The following is a 17,588-nucleotide window of genomic DNA, read 5'->3' on the forward strand; positions in this document are numbered from 1 at the left end:
ACCTCTCTTTAAAATTTAAATAGATTTTTTTGTTTCAATATGTGGATAATTTCATCAATGTGGTGTAAGTAAAGCTAAATCTTTGACAAGAATCTCTACAGACATTCCAAAACCAAGAAATTATACTCTTCTAAGGGGCAAAACTTTTTTTGGTGCGCACCATCTCAACACAAACCTCTGGTAGCTTTAAAGAAATTAGCTCCTTCTAAATATTTTCACAGATGGACTTAAAGTAGAAGTAAAAACTAATGCAGCTTTATACTTTTTCCTGTCACATTTAAACTGACTTTCAGTAAATCAGACTTGCKTCTCCTTTTAAAACTGTGCAATCTTATATTTCAGTAAAGCTAAAGATCTTCCACTATGTCCTAAGTTTTGCATGTTCTATGTCCTATAAGGTAGAGTTTTACTGCATTACTGACAATATTACTGTATATCCTGTTCAAGTATTAGGAGAGACAGAAGTAATGCCTACGTAGATGCAAGTGTGTCTCACGGTTTCAGTCTCATACTTCTGCATACCCCGTTGTGGAGGGGCACAAAATATTTTCCTTAAGTTGGAAGGCAAAATACTGAACTGCAAGGTTTCTCTTCACTTGCACCATTTAGACATTGTTTGCCAGTGTCCTATTCTTGTGTTTCTGCCACCCATAGTAGTTAAGTGTGAATGGTAAAGGTAAGGCTGGCTGCAAGTCTGTGATTTTAAAGTATAGGTGATGTGCAAAGGTATCATATTGTTTCATACCTGAGTTTTAATGAGATGGTGAACAAAATCTCCTAATTTGTTTATGTTTAGATTATATTACAAAGAGTTTTAATAACATGTATGAGAGGTAAGAAAATGAGCAGTTTCATCACAATGTCAATAACATGGCACTGGGAGTGAGTTAATTCAGGCAGTGCTCTGATAATAACTTGCTTCTGTGTGCAAAAGCTCTGCAGTTTTTCCTGAGTCTAACGTGTTCACAGTAAAACTTGTTCATGAGAAAAAATGATTTGATTTGATTTAATGAAGAGAGAAACCAATATGYCGAATAGTTGTTCTATATGTACATATATTTAGTAAAATGTATTTAGTAAAATGAAACAGCCAGGCTATTACTAGTGAATTTACCTTTCCGGACGATGTTGCTTCCATCAATGAAAGGGGGAAAAAGACAAGTGAGTCAGCAGCTRTAACTGTGACAAATAATGTGAATTATCATTCTTAGCTGCCTGTCTGCAAAAAAGGAGGCTGGATCCATGCTAACAAGGTAAATGCAATATGTTTCAAGTGTTACATTTTCAATCCATAGTATTGCTTTCCCCAATGTGACATTAATTTCCTAGAAATTGTCATGGAAACAGGACCTGGCAGCTACCAGCTGAGAGTCATTTTTAAAATGCGCAAGCCTAAATGATTTTAGCATACATTGTAGCCCTTATGAACCTCTATTCACACAGTTACAGTATGAAAAAAATAGCGGGTGTTTCACTAATAGTGTATCTTTGTTCATGTCAATGAAAGGAAATGGCAATGGAGACATATATTGGAAGAAAAAAAAAAAACCATACACTGCTGACAGAACATTAACTGGGCAGSACCTGAGACTTTACTGAGAATATAAACAGGTCAAAAGAATATAAGCAATTCATAGCTGGAAAATTGACGTTTTGTAATGCAGAACAAAAGGAGGACAAGAAACATGTTGAAATGGAACAAGCTAGAGGACAGAGAATAGAGATTTGAAGAAAGGAGGCTCGTGGCTTGCTGTGTTATCAGAGGCACCGGATGGAATCACTCTAGATGCATTCGTTACTCAGGGTACACCGTGGTCCAAACGTTAAATGTTGCCTATCTGAAACAAGCAGCATTTCCCCAGTCTTGTTCTGAGGTCTAACTGTACAGGTTAGGTATCYGAGTTGCAGTTTGAGAACATATGTAGAGAAACCCACTTGATTACTACCATAGTAGAAATAYACATTTTTAAACCAAGATTATTATGTAGGCTTATTTTTTTTGTGCTTTTTCATTTTCTCATGCATATATATTCATATACTTAATTCAGAAATCTGCTTTTTTTCCCTAGTGTTTCATTTAGCTCATTTTTTGTTTGTTTTTTTGTTTTTTTTTGAGGGGGGGAGGTTATTAAATTATCTGTTCTATTGCAGCTGTTCCTCTCCCTGTCTTGATCATGACAACAGCAGGTGAACTTCTGCTTAAATTCTTTCTTTAATATATTGTTCCTGCACTTCTCCCTCCCCATATTTATCCTCCTCTCTTACATCATTTCAGGATGCTTTAGTATTTTGATATTGTGTTAGCCAAGAGGGGGAAAAAGATAAAATCTGCTCTGACCAGGAATAAATTCCACATGTTGCTATTTCTCTTATACAGTTAAGTGGCCATTTTCTTCTTTCTGCTCTTATGTCGTGTATAAGGAGAGAATGCTAGCCATGTTAAAGGCTTTTCATAAAAAATCTTAACAAACTTACTATGCATTCCTAGATTGTTTTAATCCTGGATTTACTTAGCAGTAAATTTGCTCTACGGATGACTAAATGTAGCTTAAAATAAATCCAGCAAAAAACATTATAAATTTCAAGTAWTACGTCACAAACTGGATCTCATCTCTATATAAAGAATATTACAAAAMCATTTCCTAGGCCATATTTTCCAACTCATATTGCCCTATTGAAACTTGTGGAATAACAGCACTTTTTGTATTTAAAAGGTGAAACCTGACCCCATATGTTTGAATTTTGTGCCAAGTTCTATTTGTGTGCAGCTTTAATCAATCAGCGTTYGAATCACTGACACATTCTGTTTTGCTGTGCAGGATACCTGTAGCGGTACCTACCTAAGGGAGATTATCTGCACTCAGTAAAAGGAGTGTTGATTGGCACAATAATTTTTCATACCCTTTAAAGATGACCAGAGAATAACAAAAGATTGAAATATTAAACTGCACAAATTTAATAAATTATTAAATAAGAGATCACACCACAAAAATTGTATTTTTTTTAGGTGGTATTATCTCATCTYTTTATAGTCAAAGAATGCCATTATTATCAATGGAGAGAATATGAATGCAAGTTATTGCTTGTAGTGGATTCCTAGATAGGCTCATGCTTTTTGTCCTCCTAGATACTTTCCCCTCTTGTTTATCCGTGGGATAGTTACAGTCTGGCCAAAAGCACGCAGACAGAGTGAACGCCTTGCTATTGATTTTAGTGAGAACAGGGGGTAAAGGCCCTTTTATCTTAATTTCAGAGTTTGTTTCAGTTTTCTTCTTCAGTCGAACACTTCAGAATGCCTGAAGCACCCTGAGCGTTTTTGCTTTTTAACRCACTGTGACTAACACTGAATGCTGCTATCTCCTTGTTTCCTCACTGCTTAAAAAAAAAAGAAGATGATTTACACAGAAAAGTTCTCCAATGTGCCTACTATGGAGTTGAGTTGTAGCTTTTTCATTGTTTCTAATAGTTGAGGCGAGCATGTGTGCCTGTCCAGCTAGTTTAAAAGAATAATCATAACTGATGATATGGAAGCGGTGTGTTGATTTCGCCCATTGAGCTTGTGGTGCTAAAAGCACTGTTGCCTGTTCTAGAAAGGCCCTTCCTGACGCTGTGTTTGCATGGCTCTTCAGATGAATCTGCAGAATGAGAAGTGTGGTTGAGTGCCAACGTGCTTGTTTTCCCAGCTACCTGGAGCTGTGTGGTTCTTCTGCAAAGCCTTTTACATAAGAGTAATTCTCTCCAAACCTCAAAATAACAATTTTCTTCCCACCCACCCCCATGTTGATGTAGCCTTTAAATTGTTTTTTATTTATTCCTTTATTACTTTTGAAAGGAGTGCAAAAAATCAGCAAAAGGAGTAAATACAGATCAGCTTTGAAAAAACAAGTATTTCTTATAACTGCACCATTTTTTCTCCTTTTAAGGTGGATAACTTCAATGTCTATGTTGTCTGTGATGTGATTCTAATGGAGCCAATAGAATGTGGATTCGTGTCTGTTTGTTCTGTGTGAAAGGCGTGGAAACAGCCGGAAAGAAAGTTAGGAGCCTCTTGTATACATATGTCTTTAACCAGGGGATGCTACTGACAGTCTTGTCTGATGTAATTGAGTTTTATATGGTAAATGTGTAGATTCTACTGGCCCTCAAATTAAAAAGAATGAAATGCCACATATAATCTATTAGAAGGCATTTCTAAATCGTAGGAGAATGTGCAGTAGTTGATCTAACCTCTAACCAGCTATGTAACAGAAACCTATATATGTTCCCCTCTAGTCTGTACTTATTTCTAGACAATAATTGCTTTTGTTTTTTTTTTCTTGGGAAAAAAAAAAATCCTGTTTTGTCCTGAGCTCTCTTCAAAAGAGAGAAGTCAGCAGTTTCCGGTGAACTAATTTATTTCATTGAATTGGCTATAAAAACCCCTTTATATTTGATTGCCATCTTGTTAAGTCTCGGGAAAACTGGATATTAATCTAATAAGCAAAGTTGCGTAAATATCAGAGTAGGATATTTGTCATGCATCATTTTTCACTGAATCTTCAAACCAAGGCYGACAGTTCTTGCCAGCCCTTCTACAAAGGATTCTCTGATTGTTGACCAAGCCACTATTGACACAGCTATTTTTGACTTTGCTGCTTAAATTGCTTTGATTTTTGAGTTATTATTCAGTTAAAATACAAGTCCTTAAAATGACTTCCAAAATAAACTCTTAGTGCTAAAGAAGGATGCTTTCCTTATATGCAATTATTATAGGAAGTGTATCTAAAGTATGATCTGAGACAGACTTTTTCTGATATAAAAATACATGCAGATAGGTTCCATGTTCCTGATCAATCAGTTCACCTCAACTTTTGGAGCTCCTTGGTTTTAAAAGGCTCAGAAGAAGGCTTTCAGAAACTTGGAGGGCTATCCCTAGAGCTCTTYGGGCTGTATTATTTTTCCCTAAGTTCCATTTTTACCTCATCACTCCTTTCCATAATTAATCTCTGCTAAAGTTTTCCTTCTACTGTTCCATTTTTTTAATACCCTGTTGAAAAATGTAGTTAATTACATCTTCATAACCTCCCTGCCAGTTATGTTTCTTTTGCATTTTCTTGAATTTTTAATACAATAGTAAATTATCCGAGAAGCATGTCAGCAAATGTTTTAGGATGTGTCTTTTTCTCTCCTGATCTGAAGATGATCTGTAAGATGGTAAAAGATATTTATGATTCTTTATTTTTTGTTTTCCTTCTTTTCTTGAACTCCTCACAACCATCTCTGTTTCTTTTTAATCACCTTTCTCCCTTCTCCATATGTAGTGGCTTGGAAACGCTCGTGCTAATGCTTCCCATGATTGGTGTGTGGGATGAACTCTAGTGTTTCCTGACCAGCCAGAAGATGCTTTTTGTAATGTCCATCTAGCATAAGTAGAGGGTACCTGGAGCCTTTTGCAGACAGAGCATCTTGCAAAGTTATTAAAGCAGAGAGGAAAGATGCAAAGAAGACTGAACATGTATTTTCCTCTTGCAGATGGGAGCAGCACAGCAAAGGAAAACACTGGGGCTGTGCATGCAAAAGCAGGAGAATTTTAGCAGCCCTAAGCTGCTGGAGGCAGATATGATGCTAGGGAGATATATATGTATATATAAATATAGGTCTATTTCAGTATTACGTTTTATTCTTGACTATAGGAATTTACAGTGAAAAGGTGGCACTAACGCCAGTGATGTCTTACCTGCGTTCTATTCCTACCTCAGACTTGTCACTTAGCATCATCTGCTAAACGTGAGGGAGTGGGGAAGTGACGGGGCTGGGAGCACAACAACAAAATAATTATTTTGCATTTCACATTTCCTCTGCATTAGTCATACCATTTTTTCACTTTCCTAATAGCATGTTTCTGAAAGCAAATGTCATGCATTAGTTTTTTATGAATTATTTTTATATGAATGTACACAGTCCTTCAAACGCTCAAAGCTTTTCCAACTATGGAATAGTCATGTTGTTGTCCTGCTGTCCTATTGCATAGCAAATAAGCAGAAGACAAGACATGAGAAGTGCTTTGTTATTATTTGCTTGATACCAGCACATGGGAGAATTCAAAATAAGCTATGTGTGTTGTGCTGATTTTAAAAAAAATTATCAAATGTCAAAAGGTTGGAGGGGGAAAAAAACAGAATAGTACAGTGAAAAAAACTATGCTTTCATGTTCTGTGTCAGCATTACAAGTCCTGGGTCAGTGTATTATCCTTTCACATTTTTATGCCACTGTTTAGAAAGCTGTTCCCTTTTTATTTCTTTATTTTGCATTGCATTCACGGCAGTTCTTGCTAGTTCTCCAAATTTGTTACCCAACCTTTGAATAATATTTGCTGACTTCTATGGTAGTTTCAAACCCATCTAAGAGTCACCAAAGCTCCCATGAATCTCATGTACCTGGTTGTGTGCATGAGCAATATGGCATAGTGTCCTTTTCTGAAAGGTAATATGATGTACACTGCCTAGTAGCTATGTTGTAGCTCCTTGTTTARTAAATACACGGCATTTTCTGTATCAGAACACTGTGTTGTACAGTGAAGAGTAGTGTCCAATTCCTTTTAGCCTAACTCCTGCTACCTCTGTGTCTGCCTTCCAGCGATAATTACCTTTGTTTTTCCATTCTTGAGGACTTATTTCCTTGATGGTTGTCAAGGTCCTTGCTCTGATAGGGTTTACTGTTATTATATAAATTTAAATTGAAAGAAATAATCAAGCATGTAATTAAGCCCTGAATCCACCTCTTACTGGAGACAAATATCACACTCAATTTTTACTTGTTCTCTATTAGATTCCAGACATCCCAGGTGTGGGGACACAAGACAGCTTTGGTGTCTAGGAGTTGACTTACCACCTTGACACTCTTTTATTTAGGCCTTTACTGATTTTATGTGTAAGTCTTCATGTAGCAGTTCAGCATTTCTGGCATTTTTGAGAAATATACTAAGGAGGGCGCAAGGGAAAGCAAGAAGTGAACTAAGGCAAATATTTGAGAGACAGGTAAARATGATCCTGTTCAAGTTTACAACCTCGAGTATTACGTCAATGGGGAAAATAAATGAATCACAAAATCTGTCTTTATGAAAACTTATTCAGTGAAAAATGTGCATGCCAATTTAATTCAGTAAGTGCACTCGTTCTCCTTAGTTATTGGTAATTATGGGGGTAGTCTTTCTGTTGTTCATAGTGTCAGTACCAGAGTGTGGCTGTTTTTTCTTTCCTTCTTTTTTTTTTCCCTTGCAGAACTCAATGTTACTAACAACTTTTAAAGCATCCATTATAATAGAGACTYGGGATGATTCTTTGAAACACTATTCAGACATTTTGATAATGTTATTTCATATATTTGAAACAGGTTATGGAGCATTATTGCGACAATTGAGCATTTAGTAGCTCTTAGGCTTATCTGTGCTTTAGAACGTACAAAGTATGTATTTTATGAAGGAAGCACCCATTTTTCACTGTCAGTCCCCAAATCAAAGCTGTAAATTGTTTTCATTTTTTTTCTTTTCACCCTTCTTAAAACCACAGAAACACCAACATCTAAGGAATGAGATAATGGTGTACTACCCAGACTATTACACTAAACAAAACCTAGAGGTATATGAATGGTGGTAGACTAGGAGACTGCATGTGTGCGAACGACTGGCATCCGTGGTGCATGGTGTGCTGCTGACTGGCACTTGTGGCTCCCCCCCATCAGTCATTTTCCTGACTTGCACGGTGTGTCGAGTGTTGTGTTTTTCCAGCATGTGGAATTACTCGTGTGGATAATGAACGGAGGCAACGTTTGCACAGAACGGTCAAGGGGACGGGGCAAAGAGCTGTGCTTGCAACTCATGTTTCAAAGGTCTTTCTATATTGCAGGTCCTTCAGTAGCGTTTGTGTGACTCCTCATGGGATGCCTCTATTTTAGTGGCTAGAAGTAGGCCTGATACTTCTCATCTTACTATAGCATATCAGGCATTGTCTTAAGTAACAAAGCAATGCAAAATTCCAAGTAGGTCTAAATGTTTCACAGAATGCCCTTAAATGCTGTGACAAATATGTAAAAGTCCCCCTATTGGTTATGTACACGATGTAGAAAAAAACTCACTGTACAAGAAATTCCAGGAAGGAATAGTAAATACAAAATACCAATTTACCTGCATCTAGGAGAGAGTTTTTTAACTAGCTTTTCGCAACAGTAAGCTGCTTATGGAGGCATTGTGATGCTGTGCCAAGTAACAGGAAAAATGAATAAAAAAAAAATTGATATTATATAATGTTAGAGCTAGTCTCATCTCACTAAAACTTGTCTTCATTTATTTTATCTCATATGAACAAACAATTCAGACATTCTGGGTTAGTAGCTTGTCTTTAAAAAAAAAAAAAAAAAAAAGTGTTTTATTCTCTGCTTGTCATTCTATTCTTGAATTTTATTAAATATTCCTTTAATAAATGAAGGATTTTTTTGCTGGTTCTGCCTCTTACCCACCACTATCTTGACCTAATCTATTTACTGCTGCAAAGATCTGAACTTTAATTCAATGTTTGACTCTTATAGRTTATCAAGTAATTATAGAGTTTTATAGAATAACCTTAAAAAAAATCTCCAATCACAATTGGCTTTATTCAGTCATAATTCTTTTTAAATGATATATATTATTTATATAAGAAATGTAAATAGCGCCAACTTTACAGAATAGATGCTCTTAGGTACAGAATAGTCATATTTGTACTTTAATAGGTGTATGTACGTGTGTATACGCATGTGTGTGGCCACACACACATACATTTATTAGTGTCTGCTGGTATATACCAAAAGTGGCATTGTGAAATGACACTCTTCCCATGATGAACTCTTAGACAGCTGATGACACTGTAAATAGTAAAAAGTGTTAGCCTAATTTATTGCTCTGTATGGGAGGCAAAAGCGAGCTTGTTACTGTACTTCTTGAGAAGGGCTATATGTACCCATACGTACGTGGTTCGTTAGGTAAGGAAAGAGAGAAAGCAARTGAAATGTAACTGAAGTATTTTTTTGGCTGCCTTTGTACCTAATACGTGTTTCTGGCTTTCCAGCTTCCTAGTTAGTTTCATGGTGGATGCTCGCGGGGGTGCCATGAGAGGCTGCCGGCACAACGGGCTGCGCATCATCATTCCGCCGCGGAAATGCACCGCTCCCACGCGAGTGACGTGCCGGCTGGTCAAGCGCCACCGGCTGGCCACCATGCCGCCCATGGTGGAAGGGGAAGGCTTGGCCAGCCGCCTCATTGAAGTCGGACCTTCCGGGGCCCAGTTCCTTGGGTAAGGGGTGCCGTGTGGCCCGAGGGAAAACGCTCCCTGCATTTTCCTCTGTCTGCAAAGGGTTTCTCTTTTGAGATTTGGACGGAAAAGGTGTTTGTAGCCTGTGGTCACAGGTCAGTCATTTGCAAATGCAAATGGATTGTTAGCTAACTGTTCTGGCAGCTTTGATTCCTTTTCTTTTGAAAACTGATACTAGAACCACTAGGTTAAGGGGCGTTCCTTAAGGAACAATTATTACAACAGTTATTTCTCAGTGTTGTGACGCTATAGTAGCATGAAGTCACTTTGCAGCTAGAACAGGCAGTTTATATTTAAATCATTTACCTATAGAGTGTGAATAGCACAGCACTCATCTAAAGCACGAACGTAAAGCCTGCTACATAGCAAGAGAAGTTACAGCTGATTAATATAGAGACTTGTGTTGTCAGTAATTTGGACTCTCAGGGAAGCACTGTTCCTTTGAATTTTCTGGAGCTGACRTTGAAAAGTCAAGCAATAGGATAAGCCAGAAATTTGTGGGCAGTTTATTTTGTCCTGGGCTGCAGAGCCTTTAGAAAGATCAGTTCTGTGCCTGTTGCTGAGCTCATTTTAGCCATTGTCAGCTGAATGCAGCAGTTACCCACTTTTTTTTTCTTAAGTTGTTTTACCCTGTTAACTGTGACATCCAAAAGTGAATTGAAGGAATCTCTTCTATTACAATAAATTATTTACTCAGAAATTGTAAAAAGATCAAGCAATTGAAGAATTTGAATCCGTTTTGAAATAAACGAACTCCTTTAAAAATCCTGTTAAAAGATGCAGTTATTAGAGCCATGATCTTGGGTAGTGTTTTTCTCTGAAGGCTGAAGGAAAGTCAGAAAAGTTGGTTAGTGGTTTTAAACTACCCATTGCTGCGAAAGGACAACATACCCAACACCTGTTCTGGCTGTATTACTGCTGCTACAAGCTGATAAGCAAACGAGAGCAGTCCTGAAACACTGAGAATGTGATGCCAAGAGCAAGCCAACCCTTCCCTGTGCCAGGTAGGATAGTTCTTAACATCACCAGGAACAGCACAGAAGCTATCTGATCAGATTCATTTTGCTGCTCGTTCTTCTCACATCCTTGTCACTCTTAGAGCAACACAAAAAGAACTCTAAAGGTCAGAAGGAAAAACAGRCTGTCATTTTCAGTGGTCCCTTTATCTTTGTCCCATACCTATCAGCTCTCAAGAGCTCTCCCTTTGATTTGTGGGGGTTTCTCTGCACATTGAGGACATCTCATCAGAAAACCTGGAAGTAGCATGGCTTTGGTCTATACTCTCTCTCATGGCTTTGTTCCCTTCCAGGTGGCATTATTCTAGGTGGTGTGCTGGCAGTGAGACTGGGAAATGACTATACTGTATTCACAAGGGTGCAAACCTTGTTCCCGTTAAGTTCACTGCCAAAACTCTCACCGTCTTCCTAGAAGCAAGAGATCCTAAATTAATGGAACTCATTTTGCTGATTTTTGTCACCAACGTGTCATAGCCTAGGGTGGAACCTTAGTCAGGGTGTGACCTAGCTCCAATCTGTGGACCAGAGAGTGGCACTGGCATTCTGGCAAAAGAAAAAAAAATACATAAAGTTTATTTATGTTCTTTCTTTCACTGCTGCTTTGGATGTACTCAGTAAACTTCATCTGCCTACGGCTCCTCCCCCACTTAATGAGGGAGAAAGCTTGGTCAGCCGAATCCTTCAGCTGGGGCCTCCTGGGACCAAATTCCTTGGGTAGGAGAGACTTGAAACGAATTGATGGATGCTGACCTCCCCATTCTTCTCCTCCTTCTGCAATATGATTTTTATGTCATTACGCCCATGATATTGTCCCTTTCTATGATTTGAAATTTCGTATACTTAACCTTTAGTAGACCATTTTTTTTGACTCTTGTGGTTATGTGGTTTTGTTTTGGTGGTATGTTTGTATCTTTTTCTTCAAGTACTGTGGCCTTCATTTTTGTTTTGGCATGAGATCTTCCTAGTTATGTGCTTGATGTCTGTAGCAAAGCAACCTGGATTTGGACAAAAAAAAGAATCTACTGTAAATTTTAAAACTTTTTTTTTTGTATTGAGGGCTAAGTGATCAATAAGATATACGTTGGATACCACCAGTATAACAGAACATGACATTTATTATGTACGTGATAAACTGTGTGCGTAATCTCACTAGAGAAGTGTATATACAAATATATTTATATTTTTTCTCTTATTTCTAAGAATGTGTATAAATACATATACACATATTTAAATATAGATATATGTACACATGTGTATATATACTATATATATACACACACATATACACTGACACATATATTGGCAAATGTTAGTAAGGAAACAACAAGGCAAGTTCTTATCAAGCAATAAGACAAATTTGTATCTCCTATACATTAATTAAAAAAAAAAAAAAAAAGAAAAAAAAAAAGAAAAAATCATCATCTCGGATTTTTTTTGTCATTCCCAGAGTGTAAATCAAGAATAAATCCATTGGAATCTGTAGAATTACGATGAATAAAATTAGCGCGGGATGTAAATTGTCCACTGATTGCAATGAAATTATCCTGGTCTGCACTCGTGTGAGATTGGAATTTGTCCCACTGTTGGTATTTGTTACAGTAGATTCTCTTTGAAATGAAGTGGCACAGCCTTACCCAGACAGTAGTGACAGCTAAAATGAGCACATTTTTTTTTAATGAATTTGCAAACCAATTTTTCCACATAAGCACTAATATCGTAACGAATGTCCTTCGCACCGTAGAAGGAGGTGAATGCACTTCTCATCTTTTTTTCAGCACTACCTGGTCTCTGTAAAATTCTCAGATGTGCTAGTGACCTATCACTTTAGGATTGCACCAAAGTATTTTAGAAAACTAGGTAGAATTCCAGGTCACTTTGTAGCAGACTGAATAGAGTCGCTGTTAATCCTGTCTCTTCCTCTCTCCATGCACACTTAATGCGCTGTGTTGCTGTGCCAGGCCTGTGATTGTGGAGATTCCCCATTTTGCCGCTCTGCGTGGGAAGGAGAGAGAGCTGGTGATCCTGCGCAGTGAGAATGGGGACAGCTGGAAGGAGCATTTCTGTGAATACACTGAAGATGAACTGAATGAAATTCTGAATGGGATGGATGAAGGTATCCAGCGGGATATTCTCTTTTTCTCATTCTACTTTCTTTCTACAGTTGGAAGAGATAGCATTCAACTATTATTATTATTATTATTATTATTTAAACACTTCACATGTGGTCCTCCCTGAGAATCTCCATCGTTACATACTCCAGATATTTCGTTTCGGTTACTTTGGAGCATAATCATTTCCTTAATGGGCAAGCTAGTGTAATCTGTCACTGTACATGTACTTACCTCCCTTGCGTGATCTACTGAAGCACCAGAACAAAACAAAATCTGTTATCATTAGCGGGAGAAGAGATGCTAAACTTTTTTCCTGCCCTCTTTCACAGTGTTGAAGGCTAAGTCTTAAACTCCCCTCAGTTAGTTGAGGAGTCTTGTATTCCTTGCTTGATTTCTCTCTCTTTGCCGAACTTAAGATACTGGGACGTTACCTTTGATTTCTAGACAAAGTGCATCTATAACTTGCAGTTAATCTGGGAAGATCTTTGTCATGCCTTTGAAGGTCATTTGTGTTGCACACGTGAAATTCTTGTTGCTGACAAGCTGCTCTTTTGCTTCAGTGCTTGACACTCCCGAGGAGCTCGAGAGGAAGCGGATCTGCCGCATCATCACCCGCGATTTCCCGCAGTACTTTGCCGTGGTGTCCCGGATCAAACAGGACAGCAACCTGATTGGACCCGAGGGAGGTGTGCTGAGCAGCACTGTCGTCCCGCAAGTGCAGGCAGTCTTCCCAGAAGGGGCCCTAACGAAGCGGATTCGTGTCGGCCTCCAGGTACAGTGACACAATTGCGGGGCTTATCTTTCCTTTCAGAGGGCAGAATTACCTTTTCTGTGCTTGCAACCTGAATATATGGCTGATCAAGTTGTACACTGCTGTCTTGAATATTTTTAATTTAAAAAAAAAAAAAAAGAAAAAAAAACCCATAAGCAGTAGGGTTATTAGCACAAGTGGTTGAGTTGGGTATTTCTTTTTTATTCTTTTTCCTTTTTTTCTGTTACTGTGTATGTGGACTTGAGTAAAACAATTTTGATGATGATACAAGCATAGGTCATAGAGGAATTTCTTAAATAATTTTCATGAAAGAGGAATTTTAATTTTCATGAAAAACATCAGAGAAGTAGGAAGTGTTGTAACCTAGTTACTTGAGGTGCAGCTCCCCACCTCCATTCCTACCTCCCAGCAACATGCATCCACATCTTGCTTTAACTCAGCTGTTTTGCTTGCTGAATTCCTCTGTGGACAGCTCACAACCACTGCTCAGAGGTAGTTCTGGAAGAAAAAAAGAGAGAATCAAGAGAATAATTTTCTGCAACTTTAGTGAGTTAAATCAATCCAGTAGTCTAACAAGCACCAGGGAAAAAGGGTGCATATAAAGTGCAAAAGATCAGCAAAGGAAAAGTCTTCCCTTCTCATGCGCAGTCAGTTCTTCTGTATGAAGTTCTTCATAGGAAATTGTCCTGTTTGATGGAAGATCTTTAGGGTTTTATGTCAATATCCAAACCCAGTTCTTTACATATTCATTAAACTGTTTTCAAGTRACTTACTCTCTTACTGTCTTTTGCTTTGGCAAGGCCCAACCTATGCACCCTGAACTTATAAAGAAGATTTTAGGCAACAAGGCTACCTTCAGTCCTATAGTCACCCTGGAACCCAGGAGAAGGAAGTTCCATAAACCCATCACAATGACGATTCCTATTCCCAAAGCTTCCAGCGACGGGATGGTGAACGGTTACGGCGGCGACACGCCCACTTTAAGGTTACTATGCAGCATAACAGGTAGGACGCGTACGCCAAAGACTTTTTTTGTGCATCTTGAAATTGAAAAACATTGTGGATTTAACATGTAAAATATCAAAGTATCAATCTGGTATCAGATGYGTTACAGGCTGAACTGTGACCATGAGTCGTGGGGAGGTGAGATTTCTTAGTGGTATTAAGTAGGTGCTGAAATATCAGCAATAATATCTGGTTAACAGAGAGGTGTTCACATTTTTTTTAAAAAAGAACGATCTTATTTAAAGTAAGGAGTCCCCTTTCTGAAGAAGGAGGGACCAGTAAGTCTGTTGAGAACCACTCGAAAACTTGACAAGGTAAAATATTTCACTGAAGGGGAAAAAGTGTATGTTTTTTCTTCCTTTTTTTTGTTTGTTTGTTTGTTTGTTTTCCCTTCTTAAAAGGGAGTATTCTTTTAACTGTTACAGCTTGGTTTAAGGTATGCATGAAGACTAAGCCGTGTCTTCAAGTGAATATCTAACATGACAGCTGTGAATGAGAAGAGGGAGAGACACATAGTGATTCTGATGTAGCTCTGGTAGATTAAATGCAGATTTTCCTTCAGTGCTTAAATCTTTAATGAATACTTATAATTTTTATTAGCAATAAATATTTCTATTTCTGTTTTCAAGAAGGTTGGTGTGATTTTAAGGTAACTAGAAAGCAACCAAATGCAAGGTTGAAAAACCTGAAAAATAATCTCTACCCTTCATTTCAGAACATCTGAAGGGTRTTAGGTTTTCAGATGTATGGGACAGATAGAAAGCTGACAACATCAGACTCAAAGAAGGCGGAAGTATTTAATAGACTAGAAATGAAGATGATAATAATCAAGAAGGCTGTCTCTTGTACAGAAAATTTTGGAGGTGCACATTTCAACTCCAAGATCTCCCATGAAGCTCTTTTTTTTTTTTTTCCCCTCCCCCACAGGTCTTTAACGCGAGTGARAATGTTTTAACTATATGTATATACGGGTGCTGATTTTGCTCTGAAATCTTTTTTAAAAGTAGATTATAGGGATCATAGATTGTAGTTGTCATTATGGGCAACAGCACTCTTGTTGCCCAAGTGCATCATTAAGTGTCTCTGGGCTGTTTTTTCCCCATATCTATGAACAGCGTAGAACCAACAAAGGTAATCAGGGGCGAGGGGGAGTGGGGAAGAGAAAAAATCTTCCCCCAAAATCTCAGCCTCTTTTAATATCTCTGGAGCTGTGCTACAGAATTCTCCTTCTGAAAATCACTTGTTTTCTTGTCAGCTTCTTGTGGGAAGCTTATACAGTCCTATTAGCACTAGCAGCGTAATGCGGACAAAAGCAGAAGTCAACATTTGTTGATTTATAAATTCCTAACCATGTAGAGTAATCCTTAGAAGCAGAAAGGCTGGAGATGTGTCTGCCCTTAAATACTTCYATTATCATTTCAGGAGGAACCACTCCTGCTCAGTGGGAAGACATCACAGGAACTACACCACTGACATTTGTTAATGAATGTGTTTCCTTCACAACAAACGTGTCTGCCAGGTACGAGTTRTATRCTGTTGCTTTAAAGTGTATGCTGCCTTTTCCACATACGTTTTATTTTACAATACATCTTTACATTTTGTTTTCAACAAACATTTATACAGCAGAAAGTACACAGATACTTTGTCTGCTTTGAGAACCAAAGGCAAAGTATTTTGGAAGCTCTAGTCCAAAACAACTGCTGAATGAAAATGTACTTGCAGAACATTAAACCCACAAAGAAATCTAGCAACTATACCAAGCCATGATCTAGAGGAGTCTAATCTTGCAAAGAGGTTCAATTTCTGACAAGCAAAATTTAGAGGAGGAGGAGGAGAGCAAGTAACAGTAGTTTTATTGCTCAGAATGACTTATGTCACCAAAATGCTTAAAAATCTTGTGATTGCTCTCCATGACAGGAGATGCAGTCTGTAGCCTGAAAAGGTCGTGTTTAGGGTTTGCAGTCTTGTAAACCTTGGTGACCAAAGCAATTATTATTATTAAGTTACATTTGTTACTGAATCTAATAATTTATTCAATATCAAAACAAGTTCAACTCCTATAGTGTGAACTATAATAAAATTTTCATGTTCCTGTACTTACTCAGGTCAGAAATTCTGTGCTTACGTACATTTTCTGAGCTCCTTCTGCGTCCAGGCAAGCATTTCTCTTTAACAATAGTGACYGTGAGAGGGAGATCCTAGCTCTCCTCAGTAACCTACAATAATCTGCTTAAATGCGTAGTTTAAAAAATAATTTGGGAAATAAGTGTGGATTCAACCCATTAGGGATATTATTAGTGGGTGTTTTCTAATATCCATGGGGACATTTAAATTGATGATGATTGCCAATTTATGTGCCGCAGGCGTGGATTACATATCTTCTTTTTAATCCAGATAAATGCTCAGCTGCATACTCGAATCCAAGGCTGATTTTAAATGCCCTGAACGATAGCAAATGTGGTTTTTCACGTGTTTGCAGTCAGAGAATTAAGTAACTTCATTGCTGAAGGACAAACTACCTTGAATTTCTATATTTGTGCTCTGATCTAAAAGTGCATCTGCTCTTTTACCCTTGTGGAGAATCAGCTCTTCACTATAACTTGTTTGTGTGTAGTTGAAATAATTAAAATAACAATGCAGAACTTATTTTCCCATTTGGAAAGAGCTTGGGAAATGGATAAATTTGTTTAAAATACATGCATATTAAACGTGGGCCTTGAAGCACAAYTGGCTTCCATTTCCTGAGTTGCAGCTTTATGGTAATTTAGTATCCGTTTTGATTTTTATCCCCTGCTCTTTGGCAGCAACTCATTTTGAGTATTTTGGTCTCATCAGAGCGGGATTGTAGCCTCTCTTGTTTCGAGTCCAGCATGATATACTTTCCCATGTTTTCACAAATTATCAGTATCCAAAGCCTTTACATATCAGACTTTGCATGACTTTCAGACGTCACCAGCCCATTTTTTAACCAGCGTGTTTATTAAATGTTACAAAGAGCATGAAATTCACTTCATTTCGTTATTCAACCACTGATGAGTAAGACCATAGACATCGCATTTGAAAGATGTTTTGTGGGATATAATACCACGTAATCTAGAGTAAGTAATAAGCTCCCTGTAGGTTATACCAGCTTTAAGGTGTCTTTGACCTCTCATGACTTTGATCTCCATCCTACGAGTGTCAAACTCGAGCATGCTTTCCACCTACACAGCAAACTGTGTTCAGATGAAATGCCAGTAGCTCAGGAGACAAACATAAATGAAGTGATAGCTGTTAAAAAAAAAAAAAAAAAAGAAAAAAGAAAAAAAAAGGGGGGGGGGGGGAATGCAAGTTGTTCATTGTAAAATGGTTGATACATGC

General features: G+C 37.8%; 1 protein-coding gene across 18 annotated transcripts in view; it reads left to right on the forward strand.

Moving 5' to 3' along the window:
* Positions 1 to 17,588, forward strand: part of ANK2 (ankyrin 2) — a 165,828-nt gene that overhangs the window by 113,012 nt on the left and 35,228 nt on the right. For 8 of the 18 annotated variants that reach the window (XM_026034610.1, XM_026034612.1, XM_026034613.1 and 5 more), the window contains 5 exons: positions 9,082 to 9,306; positions 12,299 to 12,453; positions 13,012 to 13,223; positions 14,024 to 14,228; positions 15,651 to 15,747. In XM_026034610.1, coding sequence (XP_025890395.1) covers positions 9,082 to 9,306; positions 12,299 to 12,453; positions 13,012 to 13,223; positions 14,024 to 14,228; positions 15,651 to 15,747 — 894 coding nt within the window. Of the gene's footprint in view, positions 1 to 1,211; positions 1,254 to 2,151; positions 2,188 to 9,081; positions 9,307 to 10,955; positions 11,055 to 12,298; positions 12,454 to 13,011; positions 13,224 to 14,023; positions 14,229 to 15,650; positions 15,748 to 17,588 lie in introns of all 18 variants that reach the window. The other 10 variants (XM_026034608.1, XM_026034611.1, XM_026034615.1 and 7 more) reach the window with 3 other exon arrangements.

This window comes from Nothoprocta perdicaria, unplaced genomic scaffold (assembly GCF_003342845.1).
Source record: "Nothoprocta perdicaria isolate Ctin4 unplaced genomic scaffold, notPer1 scaffold_149, whole genome shotgun sequence".
Taxonomy (NCBI): domain Eukaryota; kingdom Metazoa; phylum Chordata; class Aves; order Tinamiformes; family Tinamidae; genus Nothoprocta; species Nothoprocta perdicaria.